Below are 26,888 nucleotides of genomic sequence, written 5' to 3' on the forward strand. Positions count from 1 at the left end.
ATCAGGAAAACACCACCAACTTTCTACAGGTAGCTTTAGCTGAACACTATGCAGAGGTCGCGCTACACTAACGTGTAAATAATGTAGCTGCCTGCGGTAGTGATAGGATCAGAAAAACACCACCAATCTTCTACAGGTAGCTTTAGCTGAACACTGTGCAGACGTCGCACTACACTAACTTGTAGCTTTAGCTGAACACTGTGCAGAGGTCGCACTACACTAACTTGTAGCTTTAGCTGAACACTGTGCAGAGGTCGCACTACACTAACTCGTAGCTTTAGCTGAACACTGTGCAGAGGACGCACTACACTAACGTTTAAATAATGTAGCTGCCTGCGGTACTGATAGGATCAGGAAAACGCCACCAACCTTCTACAGGTAGCTTTAGCTTGAACACTGTGCAGAGGTCGCACTACACTAACTTGTAGCTTTAGCTGAACACTGTGCAGAGGACGCACTACACTAACATTTAAATAATGTAGCTGCCTGCGGTAGTGATAGGATCAGGAAAACACCACCAACTTTCTACAGGTAGCTTTAGCTGAACACTATGCAGAGGTCGCGCTACACTAACGTGTAAATAATGTAGCTGCCTGCGGTAGTGATAGGATCAGAAAAACACCACCAATCTTCTACAGGTAGCTTTAGCTGAACACTGTGCAGACGTCGCACTACACTAACTTGTAGCTTTAGCTGAACACTGTGCAGAGGTCGCACTACACTAACTCGTAGCTTTAGCTGAACACTGTGCAGAGGACGCACTACACTAACGTTTAAATAATGTAGCTGCCTGCGGTAGTGATAGGATCAGGAAAACACCACCAATCTTCTACAGGTAGCTTTAGCTGAACACTGTGCAGAGGCCGCCCTACACTAACTTGTAGCTTTAACTGAACACTGTGCAGAGGTCGCACTACACTAACTTGTAGCTTTAGCTGAACACTGTGCAGAGGTCGCACTACACTAACTCGTAGCTTTAGCTGAACACTGTGCAGAGGACGCACTACACTAACTTGTAAATAGTTGTCAGGTCCCTTACTTACCAGACAGGTGAGTCCACTTGGGCAGAGGGTAGGCTTCCTTACGTATCCGATTCGGGGCCCCTGATAGAGCAGACAGGAAGCCTGCGAATACGGAGTGGTATGAGGGCCTGGTGTTTGGATCCTGGAGAAAGGTGGTCTTTCCAGCAGCAGGTAGAACTCAGGAATACTGGAACTGATGCTGAGCAGGAGCTTATCAGGTTGGTCACACACAGGCAGAGGTCGGCAACGGGCTGGCAGCAACGGTACACAGGGAGCAGGCAGAAGCAAGGTCAAACAAGCCGGGGTCGGGTTCAGGCAGCAGTCAAGGAAGTCCAAGGGGCAAGCCGGGTCACAACGGGTCAAACTTCAGAGATACGGAACACAGAGAGGATCACGGAACTAGACACAGAGCTGTTGATCAGGCAGCACCGAACAGGGATAGAGGCAGACTTAAATAGGCCGATTGGTGGCAAAACGCCGCGCTCGTGCACGCGCCGATTCGCCAAAGCGCCCCCGCACGCGCCCGAGCGCGCCCCGACACCGGCGTGCACGCCAACACCACCGGGCACGCCCGCGGCAACGCCCATAGGCGAACTCGCGCTAGCGCGAACGCGCGTACGCACGCCCGGACGCCACCCTGCACGCCACGGCCGGCCAGACCAGACACGCCAGTGCCCCCAGGAACACGCGCCCCAGCACGCACAGGAACCCGAGCACCAACGCGCCCCCCGGCGCACACCGGCGCCCAACCAGGTAACCTCTCTGACAGTGCCCCCTCCTCAAGGGCAGACTCCAGCTGAGCCATTTTTGAGGCATGAGAAGCTTTAAAAGACTGTAGGAGTTCCCTGGCGTGCAAGTTGCTCTCTGGCTTCCAAGAATTATCTTCGGCCCATAGCCCTTCCATTTTACAAGGTATTGAACTTGGTTGCGTCTTCTTCTGCAATCTAAAATTGCCTCCACCTCGAACTCCTCCTCGCCATTAACTAAGATAGGCTTGGGTGGGCCAATACTACGGCCGACAAAGGAGTTGGGGGTGACCGGCTTCAAGAGGGACACATGGAAGACTGGGTGTATCCGCAGGGCGTTAGAAAGGTCAAGTTCATATGCCACATCGTTAATTTTTCTTTTCACCAGAAAAGGACCCAAGTATTTAGGGCCTAGTTTTCTGGACGGACAGGCCAACTTAAGGTTAGTAGTCGATAACCAGACAGAGTTGCCCGGTTCCAGAGCAAGTTCTCCACGTCTCTTCCTGTCAAAAATTCTTTTGTAGTCTTCTTGAGCTTTGGTCATGGTATCCTGCAGTAGTTTGTTATTATTTGAGAAAAAGTCCAAGGTTTCGGATACTGCAGGGACAGGGCACTCGGGAATAGACCCAGGCAAGAAGGATGGATGGAAACCATAGTTAGCATAGAATGGTGACTGATTGGTAGCTGAGTGCAGTGAGTTATTGTAAGAAAACTCCGCGATGGGGAGCAGGGAAGAACGCAGAAAAACAGCGGAGGTATTTCTCCAAGGTCTGATTCGTCCTCTCGGTTTGTCCATTTGACTGGGGGTGATAGGCCGAAGAAAATGATAATTCAATCTCTAGGGAGCCACAGAGTGCTTTCCAAAATCTGGAGGTAAATTGGACGCCTCTGTCGGAAACTATGTTGGTTGGTACTCCATGCAATCTGATGATTTCTTTAATAAAGATGGTAGCGGTTTCCATGGCCGAAGGGGTGCCCTTCATGGGGAGAAAGTGGGCCATTTTAGACAGCCTGTCTACCACAACAAACATGGAAGAGAAACCTTCTGATGGGGGGAGTTCAACAATAAAGTCCATTGAAATCATGGCCCACGGTCTCTCTGGGACTGGTAATGGTCTCAACAGACCCCATGCTCTTGCCCGGCTACTCTTGCTTCTGGCACAAGTATTACAGGACTCAACGTATTCCTTGCAGTCTTTAGCAAGGTGAGGCCACCAGAGGGTGCGTTGGACGAGATCAATTGTCTTCCATGTGCCGAAGTGACCGGCCAATTTGTGATCATGGCACAAGTTTAACACCTGTACTTTTAGCTCCTCAGGGACCACAATTTTGTTTTTGTACCAGAACAGCCCATCTTTGGTACAAGCTTCAGCAGGTGATGACATTCCCATAGAGGACCGTCTGATCTGAGAGATGAGATCCTCCTGTAAGATCAGGAAATTCCCAGAAGGGAGAATGGTGTCTGGAGGCAGGGTCTTCTCTGAATCAAGGAACATTCGGGAGAGGGCGTCGGATTTGACATTCTTGGATCCGGGTCTGTAGGTAATGTGAAAAATAAATCGGGAAAAAAAAAGTGCCCATCTGGCTTGCTGGGGTTTAAGTCTCTTAGCCGTCCTTAGATATTCTAAATTTTTGTGGTCTGTGTAGACCAAAATGGGGTGAGCTGCACCCTCCAGGAGATAACGCCATTCCTCCAGAGCTGCCTTGATGGCTAGAAGTTCCCGATCTCCCACGTCATAGTTCCTCTCGGAAGAGGAGAGTTTGCGTGAAAAGAATCTCACAGAGTACAGGAGTGCTTTAGCACCTTGTCTTTGTGAGAGCACGGCTCCAACCGCGACTTCGGAAGCATCCACTTCTAAGACGAAAGGCAAGGCAGGATTGGGGTGTTTGAGGATGGTGGCTGAAGTAAACAGAGCTTTGAGTTTTTCAAAGGCCACTTGCGCCTTAGGGGTCCAGCAGAACCGGATTCCCTGTTTGATGAGTTCCGTAATGGGAGCTATTATTGAAGAGAATCCTTTAATGAATTTTCTATAAAAATTGGCGAAGCCAATAAAGCGCTGTACTCCTTTTTTGTCTACAGGTGCAGGCCAATCCAAGATAGCAGATACCTTTTGCGGGTCCATTTTGATACCGTCAGGAGAGATGACCAAGCCTAGGAACTGGATGGATTGGAGCTCAAACTCGCATTTTTCGAGTTTGGCATAAAGCCCATGTTGTCTAAGTCGGGTAAGTACGTTTTGCACGTGTTTGCGATGGTCAGCCAGGGAAGCAGAGAAAACCAGGATATCGTCCAGATAAACGATGACGTATAGGTCCAGAAAGTCACGAAAGACATCGTTGACGAAGTGCTGGAATGTGGCTGGCGCGTTGCACAGGCCAAAGGGCATGACGAGGTACTCGTAGTGCCCGAATCGAGTACGAAAGGCCGTCTTCCATTCGTCCCCCTCTCTTATGCGGATCAAATTGTAGGCTCCGCGGAGGTCCAGCTTGGTGAAGACGGTAGCAGATCCTAATTTCTGAAATAGTTCGGGCACTAGAGGTAGCGGATATCTGTTCTTTATAGTAATTTTATTGAGTTCCCGGTAATCGATGCAGGGACGTAAGGAATGATCTTTCTTCTCTACAAAAAAGATGCCTGCACCTGCTGGAGATGTGGAGGGACGAATGAATCCTTTCTTTAGGTTTTCGTCAATATAGGCTTTCAAGGTGCCCAGCTTCTGCTCAGTTAAGGGAAAAATCCTCCCGAAGGGAACTTCAGTTCCGGGTAAAAGTTCTATCGGGCAATTGTAGGGTCTATGTACCGGAAGGGCTTCTGCCCCCTTTTTGCTGAACACGTCCAGGAAATCCCGGTAGGGTTCGGGAAGGTTTTGATAAGACTTGGTTTCTGAGTCTAGGCAAAGGCATTGAGAGGATGTCCAGGGGGTACCCCGTAAACAGTGTTGTTTGCAATACTCAGATGAAAACTGGATCTTGCCTGTGGACCAATTGATACTGGGATTGTGAGCCTGTAGCCAAGGCATTCCTAAGATAATTGGAAAGAGAGGAGATGAGATGACATCCAGGCGTAAAAGTTCCTGGTGTTCCAGGCCAATGGTGGCCAGTAGAGGAACAGTTTCCTGGGTAACAGGTCCGGAGCTGAGGGTGGAGCCATCCGCTAAGAAAACTGGGTTGGATAGGAATATGATGATTTTCAATGAAGGTCCGGTCAATGAATCCGCTACATGCTCCCGAATCAATAATGACCGGTACTGGAATGTTCCTTCCAGGTAGCTGTAATATAACAGAGAGTGTTAGATGGTTACCGGATCTGGGTGAAACAGGTGCACACAAAGAGGAGGACGGCAGGCACTTACGTCTCTTGTTGGGGCATGTCCTTGCAAAGTGTCCCGACTCTCCACAGTACAGGCACAGATTGAGTGTGCGTCTGCGCGTTTTCTCTTCAGGGGTCAAAGAGGGTCGGAGCAGTCCTAGCTGTATGGGTTCAGGAGCTTCCTGAGTTGAAACAGACGGGACAGGAGGAGCTTGGTTCGGGGCACTAGGAGCCCTGGGCAACATCCAAGTGAGGCGTGGATGGCCAATGGACCTCTCAGAACGTCTTTCTCTAAGGCGGCGGTCAATCTGGATTGACAGGTTTATGAGCTCATCCAGTGTCTGAGGTACCCCTACCCGTGCCAATTCGTCTTTAAGAGGGTCAGACAACCCCAGTCGGTATTGGTGACGTAAGGCTGCGTCGTTCCACTCCGTGTCAGAGCTCCAACGCCTAAACTCCACAGCGTAATCTTAGGCCGCTCTGCGGCCTTGTTGTAGGGAGTGCAAGGCGGCTTCTGCCGTGGCTGTTAGCTGGGGGTCCTTGTATAACTGTGACATTGCACTGAAGAGGTCATTCAAGGAATCCAGAGATCTGGCTTTTTGCTCCAGCAGGTGATGGGCCCAGGTCTGAGGCTCGCCGGTCAAAAGAGATATGACGAACCCCACCTTGGTGGCCTCCAGGGAAAACGTACGGGGTTGCAAGGCAAAATAAAGTTCGCATGCGTTGCAGGAACGCCCGGAACTTGCAACGTTCTCCGGAGAACTTTTCAGGTGTAGGCACCCTGGGCTCTGGTGGGAGCATTACTACAGAGGGTGCTGAGGCAGGATTAGCAGGTGCTGCTCCCTGAGGAGATGCTGAGAGGGCCTGGACCTGTCCTTCCAGTCTTGTATAGCCCTCCTGTAAGCTTTTAACTGCTTGGGTGAGGCCCGCTAGGTGCCTGCAAAGTTCATCCATGGGGGAGGCCCCCTGCCCGGACTCAGTCATGGCTGCCTGATACTGTCAGGTCCCTCACTTACCAGACAGGTGAGTCCGCTTGGGCAGAGGGTGGGCTCCCTTACGTATCCGATTCGGGGCCCCTGATAGAGAAGACAGGAAGCCCGCGAATACGGAGTGGTATGAGGGCCTGGTGTTTGGATCCTGGAGAAAGGTGGTCTTTCCAGCAGCAGGTAGAACTCAGGACAACTGGAACTGATGCTGAGCAGGAGCTTATCAGGTTGGTCAAACACAGGCAGAGGTCGGCAACGGGCTGGCAGCAACGGTACAAAGGGAGCAGGCAGAAGCAAGGTCAAACAAGCCGGGGTCGGGTTCAGGCAGCAGTCAAGGAGGTCTAAGGGGCAAGCCGGGTCACAACGGGTCAAACTTCAGAGATACGGAACACAGAGAGGATCACGGATCTAGACACAGAGCTGTTGATCAGGCAGCACCGAACAGGGATAGAGGCAGACTTAAATAGGCTGATTGGCGCCAAAACGCCGCGCTCGTGCACGCGCCGATTCGCCAAAGCGCCCCCGCACGCGCCCGAGCGCGCCCCCGACACCGGCGTGCACGCCAACACCACCGGGCACGCCCGCAGTAATGCCCATAGGCAAACGCGTGCTAGCGCGTACGCACGCACGCCCGGACGCCAGACCAGACACGCCAGTGCCCCCAGGAACACGCGCCCCAGCACGCACAGGAACCCGAGCACCAACGCGCCCCGGCGCGCACCGGCGCCCAACCAGGTAACCTCTCTGACAATAGTGTAGCTGCCTGCGGTAGTGATAGGATCAGAAAAACACCACCAATCTTCTACAGGTAGCTTTAGCTGAACACTGTGCAGAGGTCGCACTACACTAACGTTTAAATAATGTAGCTGCCTGCGGTAGTGATAGGATCAGGAAAACACCACTAACCTTCTACAGGCAACTTTAGCTTGAACACTGTGCAGAGGTTGCACTGCACTAACTTGTAGCTTTAGCTGAATAGTGTGCAGAGGTCGCACTACACTAACTTGTAAATAATGTAGCTGCCTGTGGTAGTGATAGGATCAGGAAAACACCACCAACCTTCTACAGGTAGCTTTAGCTGAACACTGTGCAGTGGTCGCACAACACTAACTTGTAGCTTTAACTGAACACTTTGCAGAGGTTGCACTACACTAACTTGTAGCTTTAGCTGAACACTGTGCAGAGGTCGCACTACACTAACTCGTAGCTTTAGCTGAACACTGTGCAGAGGACGCACTACACTAACTTGTAAATAATGTAGCTGCCTGCGGTAGTGATAGGATCAGGAAAACACCACCAACCTTCTACAGGTAGCTTTAGCTGAACACTGTGCAGAGGTCGCACTACACTAACGTGTAAATAATGTAGCTGCCTGCGGTAGTGATAGGATCAGAAAAACACCACCAATCTTCTACAGGTAGCTTTAGCTGAACACTGTGCAGAGGTCGCACTACACTAACTTGTAGCTTTAGCTGAACACTGTGCAGAGGACGCACTACACTAACGTTTAAATAATGTAGCTGCCTGCGGTAGTGATAGGATCAGGAAAACACCACCAACCTTCTACAGGTAGCTTTAGCTTGAACATTGTGCAGAGGTCGCACTACACTAACTTTTAGCTTTAGCTGAACACTGTGCAGAGGTCGCGCTACACTAACTTGTAGCTTTAGCTGAACACTGCAGAGGTTGCACTACACTAACTTGTAGCTTTAGCTGAACACTGTGCAGAGGTCACACTACACTAACTTGTAGCTTTAGCTGAACACTATGCAGAGGTCGCACTACACTAACTTGTAAATAATGTAGCTGCCTGCGGTAGTGATAGGATCAGGAAAACACCACCAACCTTCTACAGGTAGCTTTAGCTGAACACTGTGCAGAGGTCACACTACACTAACGTGTAAATAATGTAGCTGCCTGCGGTAGTGATAGGATCAGAAAAACACCACCAATGTTCTACAGGTAGTTTTAGCTGAACACTGTGCAGAGGTCGCACTACACTAACTTGTAGCTTTAGCTGAACACTGTGCAGAGGTCGCACTACACTAACTCATAGCTTTAGCTGAACACTGCAGAGGACGCACTACACTAACATTTAAATAATGTAGCTGCCTGCGGTACTGATAGGATCAGGAAAACACCACCAACCTTCTACAGGTAGCTTTAGCTGAACACTTTGCAGAGGACGCACTACACTAACTGTAAATACTGTAGCTTCCTGACTGTGGTAATAATAGGATCAGAAGAACACCAGCAATTTTCTTCAGGTAGCTGTAAATACTGTAACAACACCTGCCTGCCTGTCAGTAGGAAGAGAATAACAAGAACAGATCTTGCTAAACTGAATACAGTGTATATATATATATATATATATATATATATATATATATATATATATATATTAGGGTTGTCCCGATACCGATACTTGTACTCGGGCAAATGCTCCCGATGCTTCCCCTGATACCTGGAAGACAGCTGTGATCGGCGCGTGGGGGAGTTACAAGCTTCTCCCCCAGCGGCTTTCACCAGCTTTAGTGACATACAGCGGTGATCGCTCACAGCTGACTGTCACTGCATCCTCCTCCGTGCCCCCTCCTTTCCTCTGTGCCTCTCCGCTGTCCCCCTGTCCCCCTCCGTTCTGCTCTCCTTATCTGTCCCCTCCGTTCTGCTCTCCTTATCTGTCCCCTCCGTTCTGCTCTCCTTATCTGTCCCCTCCGTTCTGCTCTCCTTATCTGTCCCCTCCGTTCCTCTCTCCTTATCTGTCTCCCTCCGTTCTCCCCCTCCGTTCCTCAGTCCCCCTCCTCCTTCCTTTGTGTATGGATAGAGTCAGCTGACTCTGTCCATTCACATAACTGAAACATTGTAATCGCTTGTGATTACGATGTGTCAGTTTATGAATGGAGAGAAGCTGCTGTCTTCTCTCCATTCATTCTCAGTGCAGCTGAGGCTGCAGAGAAAGGGACTGGGGAATCTCTATCCTCTGTCTCTTTCTCTGTCTCAAGGGGGAGATATCAGAGGTCTGTTAAGACCCCTGATATCTCACCAAAGCCCCCCAAAAGGGCTGATTAAAAAAAAAACAAAAAAAAAAACAATAAAGAATAAAAAAAATATTATTGTAAAAAATAAAAGTTGATAATAAAAAAAAAAAACACACACATACACCGTTCACCCCCCCCCCCCCAAAAAAAAAAGCAAGCACTGTTAAAAAAAAAAACAAAAAAAAAAACCCAAAAAACACTGTCACGTGACATTTAAAAAAAAGTATCGGTAATCGGTATCGGCGAGTACTTGAAAGAGAGTATCGGTACTTGTACTCGGTCCTAAAAAAGTGGTATCGGGACAACCCTAATATATATATATATATACACACACACACACAACACCCGGGATGCATATATATATATATATATATATATACACAATACACTGTAAGTGCAGCTAACTGACCGACTGTCCTGCATAATCTATCTAACTTGAATCAAATGACACTGTCTCTCTGTCTCTCAACGCCGGAACACACTACACAGGGCCGGCGTGCAAGCGGCCTTATATAGTGTGGGGCGTGTACTAAACCCCCTGAGCCATAATTGGCCAAAGCCACCCTGGCTTTGGCCAATTACAGCTCTCTGTACAGACGGCGCTGTGATTGGCCAAGCATGTGGGTCATAGTGCATGCTTGGCCAATCATCAGCCAGCAATGCACTGCGATGCCACAGTGAATTATGGGCTGTGACGCGCTACTCGAAATTCAGCGAACGACCGAACAGACGATGTTCGAGTCGAACATGGGTTCGACTCGAACACAAAGCTCATCCCTAGTGGACACATTGGACACTTTTGACACTATTTTGGGACCATTGTCATTTATACAGCGATCAGTGCTATAAAAATGCACTGATTACTGTGTAAATGACACTGGCAGTGAAGGGGTTAACCACTAGGGGGCGATGAAGGGGTTAACTGTGTCCTAGGGAGTGATTCTAACTGTGGGGGGGATGGGTTTCAAGTCACATGACAGTGATCACCACTCCCAATGACAGGGAGTAGTGATCTCTATCATGACACAAGGCAGAACGGGGAAATGCCTTGTGTACATTAGGTACTTCCCCGTTCTCTGGCTCCATGACACGATCTCCGGGAGACCGGCGGACATCGAATCCGCCAGTCCCGCAGGCACGGTCATGCTGTACGCTCCTGCTGCTCCTCCTAAAGGGAACATACAGGTACACCCATTTGCACACCACTGCCATTGTGCCGACATATCGACGTGCAGCGGTCGGCAAGTGGTTAAAGGGTAACAGTGTAAATTTGCTTCCCCCTCAAAATAACTCAACACACAGCCATTAATGTCTACACTGCTGGCAGCAAAAGTGAGTACACCTCTAAATGAAAAAGTCCAAATTGAGCCCAAAGTGTCAATATTTTGTGTGGCCACCATTATTTTCCAGCATTGCCTTAACCCTCTTGGGCATGGAGTTCACCAGAGCTTCACAGGTTGCCACTGGAGTCCTCTTCCACTCCTCCATGACGACATCAGCGAGCTGGTGGATGTAAGAGACCTTGCGCTCCTCCACCTTCCGTTTGAAGATGCCCCACAAATGCTCAATAGGGTTTAGGTCTGGAGAAATGCTTGGCCACCGTCCATCACCTTTTTCCTCAGCTTCTTTAGCAAGGCAGTGGTCGTCTTGGAGGTGTGTTTGGGGTCATCATGTTGGAATACTGCCCTGGGGCCCAATCTCCGAAGGGAGGGGATCATGCTCTGCTTCAGTATGTCACTTTACATGTTGGCATTCATGGTTCCCTCAATGAACTGTAGCTCCCCAGTGCTGGCAGCACTCATGCACCCCCAGACCATGACACTCCCACCACCATGCTTGACTGTAGGCAAGACACACTTGTCTTTGTACTCCTCACCTGGTTGCCGCCACACACGCCTGACACCATCTGAACCAAGTAAGTTTATCTTGGTCTCAACAGACCACAGGACATGGTTCCAGTAATCCATGTCCTTAGTCTGCTTGTCTTCAGCAAACTGCGGGCTTTCTTGTGCATCATCTTTAGAAGAGGCTTCCTTCTGGGACGACAGCCATGCAGACCAATTTGATGCAGTGTGCAGCGTATGGTCTGAGCACTGACAGGCTGACCCCTCATCTCTTCAACCTCTGCAGCGATGCTGGCAGCACTCATATGTCTATTTCCCAAACAAAACCTCTGGATATGACACTGAGCATGTGCACTCAACTTCTTTGGTAGACCATGATGAGGCCTGTTCCGAGTGGAACCTGTGCTGTTAAACCACTGTATGGTCTTGGCCATGGTGCTGCAGCTCAGTTTCGGGGTCGTGGCAATCTTCTTATAGCCTAGGCCATTTTTATGTAGAGCAACAATTCATTTTTTTTGAGCCTCAGAGAGTTCTTTGCTATGAGGTGCCATGTTGAACTTCCAGTGACCAGTATGAGAGAGTGAGAGCGATAACACCAAATTTAACACACCTGCTCCCCATTCACACCTGAGACATTGTAACGCTAACGAGTCACATGACATCAGGGACGGAAAATGGCTAATTGGGCCCAATTCGGACATTTTCACTTAGGGGTGTACTCACTTTTGTTACCAGTAGTTTAGACATTAATGGCTGAGTTATTTTGAGGGGACAGCAAATTGACACTGTTATACAAGCTGTACACTCACTACTTTATATTGTAACAAAGTGTCAATTCTTCAGTGTTGTCACATGAAAAGATATAATAAAATATTTACAAAAATCAGGGGGTGTACTCACATTTGTGAGATACTGTATATATATTTTAAATATATTTTAAATGCCACATCAATGGAAATGGAAAGTGCAATGTAATTAACAATATATTTAAAAAAACATGAATGCAGTAGAACAAACTGTATAGAACAAAAGGGGCAGAAACCTCCTTTACATCTAACCCCCACAATTTTAAAACGATTCAGTCTAATAAGCTGTCATGCTGATGTTTTTTCAGTGGCACCCATAAAAGCATTATGTGGTCAACGATATGATAACTGGAAAGAGAAATTTGAACCCGTTGGGCTACAGTGTAAGGAGCTCACAGGAGATACAGAGGTGGATGACTTATTTGAGATTCAACACGCACACATTATCATGACAACTCCTGTAAGTAGATACCATGTATATAAACAACACAATACTATTGCACGTAACCAATCATTTAATATTATTCTGCCAATGCATTGAAAAGCTAGTTCTTGACTAACATTCAGCATTTTGAACCAAGTTAAAGGGACAGTCAACTTTCTGATTGGTTAGACTTATGCTAGCCATGCACAGATTTTTCTTGTTAAGCCCCCGGTTGAATGGCCAGATATAAAATGTGATTAATTTTGCCAACTTGTGTTTTTAAAGGGATAAAACATATGGAAATGTGCATGTATTGCTTAGATGTAGTGAATTTTTTTTTTTTTTTTTGAGCAGACTTACACTTTAAATTAATTAACCACTTAGGGGGCGGTTAACACCAGATACAGTGCAGTGCGTTCTTTTTTCTGCATCAAAAATGCATGGAGAGTAGATTATATGGTTTCCAATGGGCTAGTTCACACCAGTACTGTCAGTTCCACTGTGTTCCAGTGCAGAAAATAAAGTTGAATTTTTTCTGCACAGAACTGTACTGGAATGTGGCTTTAATGCCGAGAGACCACATATGGCCCTATGTAAAACACATTGCTGTTCTGGGTGTGTGCTCCCTGTGCACACCTCTCATAGTAACTGGCAGGTACCGGAATACTCAGGATGCATACTTGCAATCAGGAGCTTTCCGATCATGTGACGGCCGTGACTGCCAATCACAGCGTTCACATGATCAGAATGCCCGCCTCAGGCATTTAGAACCTCTTAGAGGGTTGGAAGGTGGCAGCAGGCAGGGGTTAAGGCAAATCTAGTAAAATTCAAACCTATGTCTTAATTTTTTTAATTTGATTTTTGTATATTAAAATTGCAAAACAGAGCCTGTAATCAAGGGCGTGTTGGCTGCTGCAAACGTTAAACCTCTCAAGACAGAGGGCGATCGCACAGCAGGAGTTTTGCCCACAAGCCCTGAAGAAGTTAATGGTGTAGTATGCCTTTTGCTTTTATGGCAGATGAGCTGTGGAGTAACACTAAATGGAGTAGGAGATTACAGGCTATACTGGACAAAGGTGGTTGATATTGGAATCATTTGATGCAATGTTTTGATGCAATGTTTTGTGATAATGGTGAAAGTTGTCTCACATTGTGTTGCTGGGTTGCTTCCTAGTAGTGTTTTGTATGAGATGCACTCTGGAGCATTGTTAGATGGGCCAGATGTATTGGTTAAAGTATCAGAAGACAAAGAAGTAGTTAAAGAGATTGGAATTACCAATCTTGAAATAAGTTGTGTTGAAAAAGGTCAGTTGGTAGGACAGTTGCTTTGGGAGTGTTGGATGACAGGTGACATGAAACTTTGTGAAAGTTTCATGGGGGTAATTGTTTATCCCCAAACACCACAAAATAAACAATAAACAAAATAAACAAAAAATGAGCTGTGTAATCTATTGTGGAATGTTGATGATAAACAGAACAATGTGTTGTTAATCCCTGATGGTTTGGTCGCCAAAGGTAAACAGATGGTGGTGGCGGAGGCTGAAACAGGTACTAAGAGGGATGGTTCCTTGATAGATGCCAAAAAAGTAGCCTTAGGACAGTAGTTCTGGGGAAGATAGAAGGAAACACATGATCCCAAAGCAAGGAGGTAGAAGGGGAGGTAAAGAGACCAGCTGGACCATTTTAGAGTTTCAGAAGATGTTCTTGTGGAAGCACACCCAGGAAAAGATATGGGAAAGTTCCAGTAAAGGCCATAGCAGAATGTCAGTGTGGTGTAGACAGGGACATCAATGGAGACATTGGGTAGAGTTTCCCTTTAGAAAAAATAAATAAATGAGGTTAGACAGGTTTGGGCCCCTGTAGGTGATAGCTGACACAGAAGTGCCAAAAGGAGCAATTGGTGCGTTTCTCCATCCGGTACAAAACAAGGAAAGGGAGGATATGTGGCAGTGTAAGGCCCTGCAACAGTGAAAAGCTAGGAGAAAGTAACAAAGGGTCTCCAACCCATGGTCTGGGTTATCCCAGTAACCAGAAGGCTGAACGTGCAGGTGTTCTTAGTCCTTATAATCTAGGTCTAGGATATACTTCAGGGCTCCACCTTCCCAGGGAGTTAATGTGTGGTTGCAAGGGAGCAGCAAGAGAGGTGTCTCTGGGACAGTACAGAGTCCCAAGCTTGAGAGATGGAGCACTGGGGAGCTGCAGGAAAGAGACAGAGATCTGACAGAAGTATAATGTTTGTACCAGAGCAAAATGGTTCTGTGTTAGATGGTCAGGAAGACCAAGGCACGAAGCCTGAGCAGCAAAGCAGCAAAGCAGCAAAGCAAAGAGAGCCAGGAGGCTGAGTATTGTAAATTTTGTATTGTTGGTTGAAACCCCCTGTGAGGGAAGCTGTTTTCTTGTTGAACTTTTCTTTCTGTTTAAATAAAAGTGGACCATCAAGCCCTTAAACCTCATCTCTGATGTGGACTGAACTCCTCTATCTATCTATATACATTCAGTACTGTATAGCAAAGGGTGGTCATATTGATTTGTTTTGGATTTCTCTTCTGTTTCCATTTTGTTAAATAAAAAAAATAAAACCTGTTGTTGACAAATAACACTTCTGAAAGCATTTCTATTTTTTTTTTTACATTTGCCGAAAACATTTGCACAGTACTGTGTGTGTGTGTGTATGTGTGTGTGTGTATATATATATATATATATATATATATATATATATATATATATATATATATATATATATGTATATATGTATATATATATTTATTATATACAGTGGGGACAGAAAGTATTCAGACCCCCTTAAATTTTTCACTCTCTGTTATATTGCAGCCATTTGCTAAAATCATTTAAGTTCATTTTTGTTCCTCATTAATGTACACACAGCACCCCATATTGACAGAAAAACACAGGATTGTTGACATTTTTTCAGATTTATTAAAAAAGAAAAACTGAAATATCACATGGTCCTAAGTATTCAGACCCTTTGCTCAGTATTTAGTAGAAGCACCCTTTTGATCTAATACAGCCATGAGTCTTTTTGGGAAAGATGCAACAAGTTTTTCACACCTGGATTTGGGGATCCTCTGCCATTCCTCCTTGCAGATCCTCTCCAGTTCTATCAGGTTGGATGGTAAACATTGGTGGACAGCCATTTTTAGGTCTCTCCAGAGATGCTCAATTGGTTTTAAGTCGGGGCTCTGGCTGGGCCATTCAAGAACAGTCAAAGTTGTTCTGAAGCCACTTCCTCGTTATTTTAGCTGTGTGCTTAGGGTCATTGTCTTGTTGGAAGGTAAACGTTCGGCCCAGTCTGAGGTCCTGAGCACTCTGGAGAAGGTTTTCGTCCAGGATATCCCTGTACTTGGCCACATTCATCTTTCCCTCGACTGCAACCAGTCGCCCTGTCCCTGCAGCTGAAAAACACCCCCACAGCATGATGCTGCCACCACCATGCTTCATTGTTGGGACTGTATTGGACAGGTGATGAGCAGTGCCTGGTTTTCTCCACACATACCGCTTAGAATTAAGACCAAAAGGTTCTATCTTGGTCTCATCAGACCAGAGAATCTTATTTCTCACCATCTTGGAGTCCTTCAGGTGTTTTTTTAAGCAAACTCCATGCGGGCTTTCATGTGTCTTGCACTGAGGAGAGGCTTCTGTCGGGCCACTCTGCCATATAGCCCCGACTGGTGGAGGGCTGCAGTGATGGTTGAATTTCTACCACTTTCTCCCATCTCCCGACTACATCTCTGGAGCTCAGCCACAGTGATCTTTGGGTTCTTCTTTACCTCTCTCATCAAGGCTCTTCTCCCCCGATAGCTCAGTTTGGCCAGATGGCCAGCTCTAGGAAGGGTTCTGGTCCTCCCAAACGTCTTCCATTTAAGGATTATGGAGGCCACTGTGCTCTTAGGAACCTTAAGTGCAGAAGAAATTTTTTGTAACCTTGGCCAGATCTGTGCCTTGCCACAATTCTGTCTCTGAGCTCTTCAGGCAGTTTCTTTGACCTCATAATTCTCATTTGCTCTGACATCCACTGTGAGCTGCAAGGTCTTATATAGACAGGTGTGTGGCTTTCCTAATCAAGTTCAATCAGTATAATCAAACACAGCTGGACTCAAATGAAGTTGTAGAACCATCTCAAGGATGATCAGAGGAAATGGACAGCACCTGAGTTAAATATGAGTGTCACAACAAAGGGTCTGAATACTTAGGACCATGTGATATTTCAGTTTTTCTTTTTTAATAAATCTGCAAAAATGTCATCAATTCTGTGTTTTTCTGTCAATATGGGGTGTTGTGTGTACATTAATGAGGAAAAAAATGAACTTAAATGATTTTACAAATGAGCAAATGGCTGCAATATAACAAAGAGTGAAAAAATTAAGGGGGTCTGAATACTTTCCGTCCCCACTATATATATATATATATATATATATATATATATATATATATATATATATTATGCAAATTAAATCTAGGGTCACATACCAGTGGATAGTTATGAGGTGGGGTATTCAGTGAAGCCCTGCCCATTGTTTAAAATGTTTTGACACAATTATCCAACAGCTTCAGCAACCCTTTCGCCCACACAGTCATGTCATTGATTAACAGATCCCTGTTTCGAATCATTGCAGATATGGGCTGCTAGGGGCTAAATGCAAATAAAAAGAGGGGACCTGCGCTGTGGGTTTGGAGTACAAATGCCTTATGCCCTGTACACACGATTGGACATTGATCGGACATTTCGACAACAAAATCCGATCAGATTTTTTCCGACGGATGTTGGCTCAAACTTGTCTTGCATACACATGGTCACACAAAGTTGTCGGGAAATCCAATCGTTCTGAACGCGGCGACGTAAAACACGTACGTCGGGACTATAAACGGGGCAGTAGCCAATAGCTTTCGTCTCTTAATTTATTCTGAGCATGCGTGGCACTTTGTGCGTTGGATTTGTGTACACACGATCGGAATTTAACCACTTCAGCCCCGGAAGGATTTACCCCCTTCCTGACCAGAGCACTTTTTACAATTTGGCACTGCGTCGCTTTAACTGCTAATTGCGCGGTCATGCAATGCTGTACCCAAACGAAATTTGCGTCCTTTTCTTCCCACAAATAGAGCTTTCTTTTGATGGTATTTGATCACCTCTGCCGTTTTTATTTTTTGCGCTATACACGGAAAAAGACCGAAAATTTTGAAAAAAATTGATATTTTCTACTTTTTGTTCTAAAAAAAATCCAATAAACTCAATTTTAGTCATACATTTAGGCCAAAATGTATTCGGCCACATGTCTTTGGTAAAAAAAATGTCAATAAGTGTATATTTATTGGTTTGCATAAAAGTTATAGCGCCTACAAACTAGGGTACATTTTCTGGAATTTACACAGCCTTTAATTTATGACTGCCTATGTCGTTTCTTGAGGTGCTAAAATGGCAGGGCAGTACAAAACCCCCACAAATGACCCCATTTTGGAAAGTAGACACCTCAAGGAAATTGCTGAGAGGCATGTTGAGCCCATTGAATATTAATTTTTTTTGTCCCAAGTGATTGAATAATGACAAAAAGAAAAAAAAAATTACAAAAAGTTGTCACTAAATGATATATTGCTCACACAGGCCATGGGCATATGTGGAATTGCACCCCAAAATACATTTAGCTGCTTCTCCTGAGTATGGGGATACCACATGTGTGGGACTTTTTGGGAGCCTAGCCGCGTACGGGGCCCCGAAAACCAATCACTGCCTTCAGGATTTCTAAGGGCGTACATTTTTGATTTTACTCCTCACTACCTATCACAGTTTTGAATGCCATAAAATGCCCAGATGGCATAAACCCCCCCCCCCCAAATGACCCCATTTTGGAAAGTAGACACCCCAAGCTATTTGCTTTGAGGCATGTTGAGTCCATGGAATGTTTTATATTTTGACACAAGTTGAGGGAAAGTGACAAATTTTTTATTTTTTTTTTGCACAAAGTTGTCACTTAATGATATATTGCTCACACAGGCCATGGGCATATGTGGAATTGCACCCCAAAATACATTTAGCTGCTTCTCCTGAGTATGGGGATACCACATGTGTGGGACTTTTTAGGAGCCTAGCCGCGTACGGGGCCCCGAAAACCAATCACCGCCTTCAGGATTTCTAAGGGCGTGAATTTTTGATTTCACTCTTCACTGCCTATCACAGTTTCGGAGGCCATGGAATGCCCAGGTGGCACAAACCCCCCCCAAATGACCCCATTTTGGAAAGTAGACACCCCAAGCTATTTGCTGAGAGGCATGGTGAGTATTTTGCAGCTCTCATTTGTTTTTGAAAATAAAGAAAGACAATCAATTTTCAAAACTTTGTGACAAAAAGTGAGGTCTGCAAAATACTCACTATACCTCTCAGCAAATAGCTTGGGATGTCTACTTTCCAAAATGGGGTCATTTGGGGGGTTTTTTTTGCCACCTGGGCATTCCATGGCCTCCGAAACTGTGATAGGCAGTGAAGAGTGAAATCAAAAATTTACGCCCTTAGAAAGCCTGAAGGCGGTGCTTGGTTTTCGGGGTCCCGTGCGCGGCTAGGCTCCCAAAAAGTCCCACACATGTGGTATCCCCGTACTCAGGAGAAGCAACAGAATGTATTTTGGGGTGTAATTTTACATATTCCCATGGCATGTTTGAGCAATATATCATTTAGTGACAACTTTGTGCTAAAAAAAAAATTGTCTCTTTCCCGCAACTTGTGTCACAATATAAAATATTCCATGGACTCGACATGCCTCTCAGCAAATAGCTTGGGGTGTCTACTTTCCAAAATGGGTCATTTGGGGGGGGTTTGAACTGTCCTGGCATTTTATGCACAACATTAGCTTATGTCACACATAACCCACTCTTCTAACCACTTGAAGACAAAGCCCTTTCTGACACTTTTTGATTACATGAAAAAATTATTTTTTTTTTGCAAGAAAATTACTTTGAACCCCCACACATTATATATTTTTTTAAAGCAAATGCCCTACAGATTAAAATGGTGGGTGTTTCATTTTTTTTTTCACACAGTATTTGCTCAGCGATTTTTCAAACGCATTTTTTGGGGAAAAAACACACTTTTTTAAATTTTAATGCACTAAAACACACTATATTGCCCAAATGTTTGATGAAATAAAAAAGATGATCTTAGGCCGAGTACATGGATACCAAACATGACATGCTTTAAAATTGCGCACAAACATGCAGTGGCGACAAACTAAATACATTTTTAAAAGCCTTTAAAAGCCTTTACAGGTTACCACTTTAGATTTACAGAGGAGGTCTACTGCTAAAATTACTGCCCTCGATCTGACCTTCGCGGCGATACCTCACATGCATGGTGCAATTGCTGTTTACATTTGACGCCAGACCGACGCTTGCGTTCGCCTTAGCGCGAGAGCAGGGGGGACAGGGGTGCTTTTTTTTTTTTTTTTTTCTTTATTATTTTTTTGCTTTTTTATCTTATTTTTAAACTGTTCCTTTCATATTTTTTTTTTTTAAATCATTTTTATTGTTATCTCAGGGAATGTAAATATCCCCTATCATAGCAATAGGTGGTGACAGGTACTCTTTTTTGAAAAAATTGGGGTCTATTAGACCCTAGATTTCTCCTCTGCCCTCAAAGCATCTGACCACACCAAGATCTGTGTGATAAAATGCTTTCCCAATTTCCCAATGGCGCTGTTTACATTCGGCAAAATCTAAGTCATAAAATGCTCGTAGCTTCCGATTTCTTAGGCCATAGAGATGTTTGGAGCCACTCTGGTCTCTGATCAGCTCTATGGTCAGCTGGCTGAATCACCGGCTGCATTCTCAGGTTCCCTGTTGAGACAGGAGAGCCAGAGAAAAACACGGAAGACGGTGGGGGGGGGGGCATTCCCTCCCACTGCTTGTAAAAGCAGTCTAGAGGCTAATTAGCCGCTAGGATTGCTTTTACATGAAAGCCGACCGCTGGCTGAAAAGAATGATACCAAGATGATACCTAAACCTGCAGGCATCATTCTGGTATAACCACTCAAAGTCGTGAATGGCGTACCTGAAGACAAAAAAATGGTTAACAATAAAGCACAGTAAACGGTAAAGTATAAAAAATTGCAGACCTGAAAAACAAACATGATAAAACATAATAACAATAAAACATTGCAGAATAGAATACAGTAAAAAAGAGCAGAACAATAGAGAGAGAATAGAGAGAGAGAGAACAATAAAACGACAACTATTTTTTTTTATTTTATATTTTTGTATGTGTTTTTTTTTTTTTGTTTTTTTTTTTACACTTTTTATAACTGTAACCGGTTCCAGGATCGGGTCTCTCAAAATGTGATGGCATCTTGGGAGACCCTGTGAAAGTGTGCCTAGCCTGTGCAATGCTGTACCCTACGCTAATACTCAACTAGTGAATGGTAGCATTCAAAACATTCACCAATGCAAAGACCAGGATTGTCAGGACAGGAGGGACAATAATAGCGGGTGTCACGCCTATATCCGCGCTTGCTGCAGACACAACATCTTTTTTGGGGGGGTTTGTTGGGTAGGGGTACTCGGGAGGACATAAAGAAAATGCCTCTCATGCAGCCGACTGCATTTGGTTGGGGATGTGAATGGGGGAAGTACGGGCGCTGCAGAAGTGGTGGGTTCCCAATTAGGATTGGCGAATGCAGCAGGAAGGGCATTATGGGCACGACGGGCCTGTGTTTGTCTTTTTGGTGACAGCGGGACACTACTTGTGCTTGCCACCTCACCAGCTTGAACTGCATTTATGGGACTCGCCACGTCACCAAGTGTTACTGCAGTGCTGGTTTGACTATGACCGGGGTGTACTAGGCCGCTGGTGCTTGCCAGTTCACCAAAACGCTACCAAAAAAACTGTTAGCGATCGCAGGGATCAGGCCTGACTCTGCGAACGCTGCAGTTATGCGTTTAGCGTTTTGTAAGTGACAGTGATCGATCGATACTGCACTTGGGTTGGCTGGGCTGGGCCGGGCGGAGGGGCAAAACGCAGGTGCTAGCAGGTATCTGGGCTGATCCCGCTAACACTGCGTTTTTGGGAACCCTAAACTGCTGGGGACGCTAGTATAGATCTGATCGGATCAGATATTGATCCGTTCAGATACTATACCACTAAGGGAGGCGTATGCTGCGTGCGTGGGTGTTAGCGGTACTGGCGCTAATCTGACGCTGCCTGGGGCGACGCATATCACCGCCGGGCGATCAGGGGGCTAAACCTTTCTTCGGTAATAAACGGCGGGTGCCCTGACACTATGAAAAATAAACCAACTAACCAGCGTCACCCGTAACGGTTATACGGTGATCAGTGGTGAAAGGGTTAACTAGGGGGCAATCAAGGGGTTAAAACATTTATTAGATAGTATATGGGGGTCCCTGTCGCTATAAAATGCTGATGGCGAACCTAAATATTTACGTTCCTAACTAGCGTCACCAGCGACACTAATACAGCGATCAGAAAAATGATCGCTTAGTGACACTGGTGACAGGGGGTGATCAAGGGGTTAAAACTTTATTAGGGGGGGTTAGGGGGGTACCCTAGACCTAAAGGGGGGTAACACTCACTGTCCTACCACACTAACTGTCACTAACTGACACCCTGCAGTAATCAGAAAAAAAAAAAAAAATACTGCTTGGTGTCAGTGTTACAGGGAGGGGTGATTGGGGGGGGGATCGGGGGTGTTTTGTGTGCCTGGCATGTTCTACTGTGTGTGTGTGTGTTGGTGCACTTACATGTCTTCTCTCCTCGGCGCTAGAACGGAAACTGCCGAGCCGAGGAGAGATGACATCACATCCTCTGCCTGTGTGTACTATACACAGGCAGGGGATGTTCCTCATTGGCTGGGAGCGATCGCGAGGGGGGGGCCGATCGGACCCCCCGCCCGCGGGAAGGCAATCACGTATGGGTACGTGATTTTGCCTGCCCGTGCCATTCTGCTCACGTATATATGCGTGAGGCGGTCGGCAAGTGGTTAAACAATCGGATTTTTCTGTCAGAAAATTTTATATCCCGCTCTCAAACTTTGTGTGTCGGAAATTCCAACAACACAATCCGATCGCACTTTTTCCATTGGAAAATCCGACTGTGTGTACAGGGCATTATTGTTTGAAGGAAAGGTCCTTTTAAAGCCCATATACTTAAAGGTTGCGAAAAGAAAAGGCCAGCTTAATCAATCAAGTCTTTTCAGCATCTTAACTTAATAGAAGGGCCTCTGTCCTCTCCTTGTTAGCCACATATATCAAATCCAAATTACTTTTCTAGTGTTCATCACCCGCTTGACGGCATGGTACAAAGGTTATCTGGTCTTTATGTTTCAAAGAAGGGAGAACCATGTTCATCCTAATCTACAATAGATTAGTAAAAAAAATTAAAATCTGACTTTAGTAAGGCATTGGGCCTATAGTTAGTACATATAGTGTTTGAACTTTGCATATCTTGAGGCATGGGGTCTTTATAGAGAAAACTGTTGAAAAGTTGTACCATATGTGGGAAAAGAATTGGGGGGGGGTTGTTTTGTAATGGAGGTCCCGAGTGGGCGGGCTGTGGGGGATAGTGACGTTATTATATAGGTCAGAGTAAAAGTCTCTAAAAATGTAAACTATAGATGAGGGATGCGACTGCATATTTCCTCCTTGGTCTTTAATGGTTTGTGGAGCCATTAGGTGGAGCTGTTTAACCTTCAGTTTAGTTGCTAAAAGTGAGTGAGCGTTATTTCCTTTGTCGTATTATATTTGCCGTGAGTGAACAAGGGTTTTCTTTACTCTACCAAAGGCCAGCTCCTTTAGAGTGCTTCAGTGCCCCCTGATATCTGTTTTATGTGCCTCCCGTAAGGTGTTGTAAGAAACATATGGGGTAATGTTTAATTGGGTTTGCTGCTGAGAGAGGGTACATTTCTAGAGCTTCCAAAAAGACCCATAGTAGTAGACCTGTTCCCAGGTGGTAGGTTGATTATTGGGTGACGTGTTGTAGCATAGTAGTTCTCTATTTGAGGTACTGTGAGGCCCTCGTGATGCGTGGGTTGGAATAAGATTTGTTGTATTATTCAATGCTTGGAATTGCCCCAGATAATGGAGAGAAGCCATCTCTGGAGGATGTGCAGTATGTGGGTAGTAGAATCATTCTTATCATGTTTCTACGAATCCTTGAAAGTGATTACTTAGACCACAAGTATATTTCTTGTGTCAATTTTACAAAAAGAATGGTGTGCTTTGACTTTTGGAACAAGACTGGGTCTGAAGTAAGGGTAATGCCCCATACACACGATCGGAAATTCGGCCAGCAAAAGACTGATGTGAGTTTTGGTCGGAAAATGCGACCGTGTGTATGCTCCATCGGACTTTTGCTGGCGGAATTCCAGCCAGCAAAAGATTGAGACCATGTTCTCAATTTTGCGGTCGTAAAAAGTTCTGATCGGAAATTCCGATCACCTGTAGCAATTCCAATGCGCAAAAAAATTCCTACGCATGCTCGGAAACAATTCCGCTCATGCTTGGAAGCATTGAACTTTAGTTTCTCGGCTCGTCGTAGTGTTGTACGTCACCGCGTTCTTGACAGTCGAAAGTTCGTGTGTATGCAAGCCAAGCTTGAGCGGAATTCAGTCGGAAAAACCATCCAAGATTTTTCCAACGGAAATTCCACTCGTGTGTACGCGGCATAATTCCAAAATATGGCAGGATGTTAGGTTACTAAGAAAAGAAGAAATAATGTTTAAATGTATGGCAATAAACTCAGGTAAATGGATGGTTAAGGTTTCAGACTTGTTGGAATTAAAATAAATCCTCATATTCCCAAGTTCTCTCAAGATCTTGAACAAGCTTGGTAGAGTATTGAATGAGAAAGTAACAAATGACAGTAAGTCATCTACAAAGAGAGCACATTTTTGATTGTCTTTGAAGGAGAAGTAATTGTGTTTGAGGCAGAATCTAGTCCTCTCGAGTATATATTGGGCCTGGAGAAAATTGAACTTCAAATCTTTAGACAGGAAACGGTTGAGAGCTTTAAGACCTACCTCGTGGGGGACTGAGGTATAAAGAGAGCAGACATCCATGGATGCCCATAAATAGTGACTCTCCCATTGGTAATGCTGGAGGACGTCAATGAGATGACCAGAGTCCCGTATATAGGAAGGATGTGGTTGGACAACTGACGGGAGGTACCAGTATATTGAGCTAGCCCACTAGTAAAACTGTTAGTCCCAGCTACTATAGGTCTACCAGGGGGTTTGAGAGTGATTTGTGCACCTTGGGGAGGTGATAAAAGCAAGGTGTGCTACAGGAAGCAGGTGTAAGAAATTGGATTTCAAGGCATGTCGCTCGATAAGGGGTAGGTTGGACTTATTTGTAGAAATGTTATTGCATAAGCTAATGAGATCTCTTTAAACCACTTGTTACTAAGTATCCAAATATGAACTTCTGGGCTGGGAGGGATAAAAAAATGGAACAGGGCGCGGATGGAAGTATGTAAGACTGGTGGGTCAAAACATTTCTCCAGAGGTTGGCTATCAATATGACCTTCTTCCCATAATTCCCATAATTTCTGAAGGGTGGAGGTGTCATGATCTCTATCCATAATGTCACCTGCCAGGGGCATATCTTGAGAAGTTGGATTAATGGCTTCATTTTTTATTTAATGATGTTTCACTGTGATGATTGGGGTCTTTAAAAAGGCAAAATTTGTTGGTTGTGGTATAAGGTGCAAAGCTGAGACCTTTTTTCAATAAGGCATGTGCGGCTTCCATTAATATATAGGAGGAGAGATTATACATGATCTCTTTCCTGTCTTTTTTGTAGTTGTTTTATACTGCTCCTTCCCCCACGTCCACCTTGTGATGTTTTCTTTTTCCTTCTGTTAGGTTGGTGGGGGGATACTCTAAAAAAAGAGTTCTCAAAATTAGGTGACAGATCTTATCCAGAAGGGTTCGGCTCTGGGATCTAGGAAGGAGTAACAAAACCGAGGCCTGATGTGTCAGGATCCCCCAAAAGGGGGCTAAATCTGTTGGATGTGGAAATGGGATAAAGGTTGTCAAGTCCCAGGATTGGGGTGACAGGGTATGGGTGTGGTCATGATCAGGAGCATCATGACTCTTGCATTGTGAAACTCTACTATTCGGACTACTGAGAGTGTATTGCGCTTTTATATCCATAGGGTCTCTTTTCTACATAATCGCAGAAATCTTTCATTCTCTGTTAAGCCTGCCTTGGGTATGTATTTGATGGCTAAAACAGACCTTAATGTTCTTCCTATGGTGGGCAGCGAAGTGACAAGGACACTGTGTTTGTCTACCCCTTTCTCAAAGAACCTGTGGTGCTCACCAACCCTGGTGCATAAGACCCGGATGGTGTGACCCACATATAATAGATTGCATGGGCACTGCAGGACATATACAGCAAACTGGGTGGAACAAGTGATGAACTGTCTAATGGAGTAAGTATTACCGGTGCGGTCACTGAAGGAAGGCTGGCCATGGGTGATGAATTGGCATGTCAGACAGCCCTGTTTCCTGCATTGAAAGATGCCAACCCGATTTTCAAAAAAAAAACTCCTGGTGTCCATGGTTCTATCTGGCTCGGTCTTTTTTGGTTTGATCGGGACAATGTGATTTCTGAGGGTCTCCTATGACCATTTATCAAAGAGCCGCTGTCATTGGCTCTATACCACGATCGGTGATGCGGCGTGTCCGAGCGACACGCCACACAACAGATCGGCCGCATGCACGGCAAGAGCAGGACGACGTCATATGATGTTGTCCCAGAACAAGAGCGGTCCCGCCCATCCGTCATTTTACTATATGGCGGGCAGAAGCCGGTGAAAAAAAGATTTTAAAGAATAACTAAAAAATGTATTCACATTTATATTTTAAAAAATTATAATAACATACAGTCAGGTCCATAAATATTGGGACGTCGACACAATTCTAATTTTTTTGGCTCTATACACCACCATAATGGATTTGAAATGAAACGAACAAGATGTGCTTTAACTGCAGACTTTCAGCTTTAATTTGAGGGTATTTACATCCAAATCAGGTGAACGGTGTAGGAATTACAACAGTTTGTATATGTGCCTCCCACTTTTTAAAGGGACCAAAAGTAATGGGGCAATTGGCTGCTCAGTTGTTTCATGGCCAGGTGTGTGTTATTCCCTCATTATCCCATTTACAAGGAGCAGATAAAAGGTCCAGAGTTCATTTCAAGTGTGCTATTTGCATTTGGAATCTGTTGCTGTCTACTCTCAATATGAGATCAATATTATATAATGCTCTGGATGGCTTAAAGATTACGAGTTAGCTTCCAAGCAAGCAAGCCCTGAAGAAGCGGATATATAAACCGTGAAACATGTTGGCTACTTTATTATAATATCTCTGTTTGACATGCTGTATACATACCATTGCTTTTTATACATGGGGATGTATATGTTATTCCCCTATTTTTTTATGCTGTATGTCTTTATGTGTCTTTCTATTTTTCAATAAATTATGAAATGTTAATATGTTTGTTATTTGTCTGGTGGAGACCATTTAACGCCCAAATGCAATACATATCCCTTTTCCTATCATTTTTATCAAGGGTGTGCACTCCATGACAATATTATATATAGGCCCGGGGCTATATATTTTTACTACATCTATGACATCCTAGTGAAGGTGTGGGATTTTTCTGGATAATTCCGTAGCTCTGTAAACATGT

At 45.1% G+C, this 26,888-nt stretch overlaps 1 protein-coding gene across 1 annotated transcript in view; it reads left to right on the forward strand.

The window, feature by feature from the left end:
- The window catches only part of HFM1 (helicase for meiosis 1), a 441,821-nt gene that overhangs the window by 185,060 nt on the left and 229,873 nt on the right, over positions 1–26,888 (forward strand). Inside the window, exon 7 of the mRNA XM_073592028.1 lies at positions 12,061–12,212. Within this exon, the coding sequence (XP_073448129.1) occupies positions 12,061–12,212 (152 nt within the window). The remainder of the gene's footprint in view (positions 1–12,060; positions 12,213–26,888) is intronic.

Source organism: Aquarana catesbeiana, linkage group LG07, assembly GCF_042186555.1.
Source record: "Aquarana catesbeiana isolate 2022-GZ linkage group LG07, ASM4218655v1, whole genome shotgun sequence".
NCBI lineage: Eukaryota > Metazoa > Chordata > Amphibia > Anura > Ranidae > Aquarana > Aquarana catesbeiana.